The sequence below is a fragment of the Antrostomus carolinensis genome, unplaced genomic scaffold (genome assembly GCF_000700745.2).
Source record: "Antrostomus carolinensis isolate BGI_N321 unplaced genomic scaffold, ASM70074v2 scaffold2255, whole genome shotgun sequence".
NCBI classification, from domain to species: Eukaryota; Metazoa; Chordata; class Aves; order Caprimulgiformes; family Caprimulgidae; genus Antrostomus; species Antrostomus carolinensis.
This window is the reverse complement of record NW_010315510.1, coordinates 14,922-19,736: the sequence shown is the minus strand read 5'-3', so window position 1 is coordinate 19,736 and position 4,815 is coordinate 14,922. Positions and strand designations below refer to the sequence as shown.

The following is a 4,815-nucleotide window of genomic DNA, read 5'->3' as shown; positions in this document are numbered from 1 at the left end:
AGATGCCTCCAGTTACTAAAGTCTCTTGCAATTACTGAAACAGTCCTCCACAAGCTGAAATCTGATTTGCCTTAAGATATTAATGGGCTCTAAAATGCAGATGTTCAGGAACTGCTTCACAACCAGATATACCATCTATATAGCAGATGCACAGCAGATTGAATATATAATTGATGGTGAGCATGTGATTTTTAAGTTTTTGAAGACAAATATTAAAGCCTTCTTCCATTATCTCTGATGTCTGACTATCTGCTACCCATGTTGAGCAAGAATTATTTTTTTTTGTAGCATTGATAATAGACCTGAAAGCCACCACATGAAGAGATGGTAAATCATATGGTAATTAGTGATGTGTAGGAAAAGTGATTGTGTTTGAAACGGAGAGAAAGAATGAGTATGCATGTTAAAAAATAACAGGAATTTACTAGTTTTATTGCAATGCATCAATTACTGAAAATTCCTAATGTTTTCTTTCTCTTCTCCCCTGCAGCTCCCTGCTCAGGCAACACTTACTTCTGCCATAGCAACATGTGCATCAATAATTCTTTAGTCTGCAATGGCATTCAAAACTGTGCATACCCTTGGGATGAAAATCACTGCAGAGGTGAATATAGTGCACAGTATAGCCTTTGCGAGCTAGGCTGGTCAGTTTGCCTTTCAAGGAAGTCATGAAATGTCTTTTTTGTAGAAATATGCTGAAGACAGCTATTCTACTAATCTCAGGAAAGTGTTCAAAATTCTTTATTTAAACTCAGGAGACATGTAAGCATCCTGAATATTGATCTTACTGCTTTATAATTAAATTTCTTCCTCTTCAGCATATACTCTCTGTTTTAAAAGGATGTCAGCTTAATAGGAAATAGAATTTAGTATTTGCCAGGTTGCATCTTATCCATTTCTCAACTTTAAATGAAGCAATGATCTTAGAGACAGGTAATACCTTTTATTAGAGAAACAAATATAGAGCTGGAAGAAGACAGACAAGCCTTCAAGCACAAAAAACCTATCATAGGGCTGAAACAGAAGCAACAATCTTCAAGAACAAATACAATTTTAAAACATTTGTTATAAGTTGTTAACCGCAGACTGTCTCAGAGTAAAGGCAACTGCTACCTATGCTGTGAAAAGGGTGGGAGGAAGGAAGAGTTGTTAGGAAGCAAGAAGTCATTGCTTATGGAAAACAGACATGTGTAAATCATTGCTTCTAGAACACGGGGTAGGGGAGTATTGTTTAAACCCTCACAGCTACAGTAAAGACTTGTTTCAATATCAAGTTGTGTAGGAAAGATTCTCATGATTTGAGGAAATAGTTATTCTGCTAAAGCACAAATATATTCACCTGTGCTTCAACAATAACAGTTTTCAGAGTTGCGACAAAACCAGTTTAAGGCCAACAATTTTTCTTGCTAAAAGGAAACAATAAAACAACAAACTTGAGCTTGGGTTTTTTTGACAAATAGAATGGCATGAAGAGGCCTGGACACAAAACTCCTGGAAGATTTAAATGTGTATTCCGTTTCAAAGAGAAACTGACCCTGCAGGAAGGGTCAAAACCTTCTCTACAGAAAATCTTGAAATAAAACAGCTTTTCAACATTCAAATCCAGCTTCAATTTTTTAGTAAATAAATATTTTTAAAACTACCTTGAAATTGCATTTTGAGCAAAAAAAATTCACACCACTAGTAAATACTCTAATGCAAGGTGTATTCTGGAAGCTTTCCAGTTAACAAAACTGATCCATATCTCCCAAGTTTTCAACATAGAAGTAAGCTTCCTCTAAACAATCCTTAGCTTTGGTAATATTAAATGTTTCCTCTTAAGTGCAATTTCTAGATTTCTTTCTGATCTCTACCAGCTGCTCTCTAGAATCTTGCCTAGAATCCACACTTCACTCTCATACTGCAGTATTTAAAAAATGAATTATAAATAGAAACCCTATCACAATGAGAAGAAAGCATCTTTCCCAGTATTTATTAATTGCTGTATCTGGTGCCAAATAACCTACCATCTTTTATGATGAATACAATTAAATTCAGCAGATAATTAAGAGACAGATGAGGTGGACTGAAGGGAGACTGATGCAACCAAATAAGCAATATCTAGCCTTAAAAAGAAAGCTTCTCACAATTGTGCTCAATTCCTTCAGGCACCCAGAGTTCTCATTTAGTCCACATTGACAGCTACCTAAATCTGAGCATGTTGTGACCTACCTTATGCCTAAGCTGTGGCACAAAAATTGATAGAAAAGTCAGCTGTGTGCAGTTTCTTTTAAGAAACTGGTGAAGACATCACCTTTTGCATAACAACTTTTTGATAAGAATATCTTCGAAGAATTAACAAACCTAGATGCAGATGAGAGTGGCTGTAGCACTGAAATTCATACCTCCCACAAAGGATGGTAACACTAAAATATAAGCTAGGCAGGACAAGGGGAGATATCCTCCGTCACATTAAACGTGTAAATGTAACTCAGAGTCAACAGTCTAAGAAGAACTGTATTTCAGACATAACTTATTAGCCAATTCCTTGGGACTCTGTTCAGTGTGTGGATTTGTTTCAAATACCATGTGATGGTATATAACTCTCCACTGTGTGTGGAGTTTTTAGGTGCGCAACACATATCCAGGTATCGGAAAACAATATGCAACATTTAGGCTACTACATTTTTTCTGCGTAGTCTGAAATGCTTTTCTCCCCCACTAGCAGATGTTGCAGAGTCTCAGTGTAGAATTCTTTTAGTCCCCTAGGACGAGTACATTTATAGAACAGAAATCCACCTGGAAAATTTTAATCTTCAAATAAGAATTTTAAGTTTGGAAAACCATTTTGTTCTGATGCTGCCATCTTGTGTGTTCTTATATGAAGTACTAGCCATATGATTTGGGTTGGTTCATTCCCCCTTGCCTCCATCCCCATTTTTCCAACTGACTTGATTACTGGACTGTTAAAACTGGAATATGTCTATGCTAAGGCTCCCAGTGCTGAAATAGATGCAATAGACTTACAGAACAGACAGTCATTAATGTGAAAAAAAAAATAGTAGAGTCAATCTTGCATCATCACTATGATAGTATTTCACTTTTAAAGAAGAACTAAATAATTTTAAAACTAGGTTTCTTTCTACCAACATCAGTGGGAGTGTTACCAGCAGGAGCAAGCCATGGTAAGAGAAGCATCATCTATAGCTGTATAAGCTCCTATTTAATTCATGGATTTTGGAATTTTAACCGATCAGTATAGGTTCAGGATTGAAGCCACATCCCAGCTGAGTCAGCATGCACTGGCCATGGAGTTGCACCTGCCACTGAATTATCATATGGCAGCCGCTAGTGCAGACAGGGAATTAGACTTGCTGAACAAATGCACAGATCCAGTATGATAAATATCACTGACATACAGGTCTAGTCTCCAGTGCCATCAAGTAATTTCATTAGTACAGCACTTATATGCTTTGTTTTAATGCATTATCAAAATGTGGAAAATAAAAACCTTCTCATAATGCTCGTTTCTTCTTTGCAGAAAAGAAAACAACTGGATTGTTTGAACAAATCACCAAAACTCATGGAACAATCATTGGCATCACATCAGGGATAGTTTTAGTTCTTCTCATCATTTCAATTCTAGTACAAGTAAAGCAGCCTCGCAAAAAGGTTATGGCTTGCAAGACTGCTTTCAATAAAACTGGTTTCCATGAAGTATTTGATCCTCCACATTATGAACTATTTTCACTAAGGGACAAAGAAATTTCTGCAGATTTGGCGGATTTATCAGAAGAACTTGAAAACTATCAGAAAATGAGACGCCCTTCAACAGCTTCCAGATGCATTCATGACCACCACTGTGGATCCCAGGCCTCTAACATAAAACAAAGCAGGACAAACCTCAGCTCCATGGAACTTCCCTTTCGCAATGATTTTGCACAGCCTCAGCCAATGAAAACATTTAATAGCACATTCAAGAAGAGTAGTTACACCTTCAAACAAGCGCATGACTGCCCTGAGCAAGTCATAGAAGACAGGGTGATGGAGGAGATTCCGTGTGAAATCTATGTTAGAGGAAGAGAAGATACAGCACAAGGTTCATTATCTATTGACTTTTGATTTCCTAGTGAAGGTGATATCAGTGTATATACAAGATGCTTGTGTATAATGACAGTGTATATATTAAAAGTGTACTATATGCAGCGTGTGAGATGCACACACTTTTAGCTTATACATCATTTAAAAAACCCCAAAATCTTCATAACTAGTTCTTGCTGAAAAATGGTGGATTTCCTCCCATCTTCCCAAGCTACCTATCTAGCAGAGGAGTAAGACAGACTTTGCATGGAAACTATAAGTTAAGGATATTGGAAGAAAAAAAACCAACAACTACTAATCACTGAACACTGAAAACAATGACTACTGTTCTCTTCCTCATATCATTTTCTCCTTTAGACATCTGCTTTTCAAGACAATTTTAATACCTCAATTACATAAATAAAAGTAGTTAAGTGCACCACATGTATGTCAACATAGGTGTCTTATTGTATTTGTCAAATTGAAAGTAGAGTTAGTGTTAAGTGCCAGTAAGACTCAAGAATTATCTTACAGCCATCTGTTTCATTTTGTCTACCATTTATATTGCTTTTAATTATCAGTTCCTTACTCTATGCTTTGTGAGAAATAAGTGTAAAGGATTGCTGCCTTTTAAAAATATTGAGTTATATTAATTTTAGTACATTTGGAAATACATAATGTTTGCAGCTTTTGGTTAAAACATAAGTACTCATGTTATTCTTGATGCAGACTTAAAACAGTTTTCTTTCAAGGAGG

General features: G+C 36.2%; 1 protein-coding gene across 1 annotated transcript in view; it reads left to right on the top strand.

Moving 5' to 3' along the window:
- The window catches only part of NETO2 (neuropilin and tolloid like 2), a 29,981-nt gene extending 25,483 nt beyond the window's left edge, over nt 1-4,498 (top strand). The window contains exons 8-9 of the mRNA XM_029084953.1: nt 491-604; nt 3,521-4,498. Coding sequence (XP_028940786.1) covers nt 491-604; nt 3,521-4,101 — 695 coding nt within the window. The 3' untranslated portion in view covers nt 4,102-4,498. The remainder of the gene's footprint in view (nt 1-490; nt 605-3,520) is intronic.
- Nucleotides 4,499-4,815: the final 317 nt, after the last annotated feature.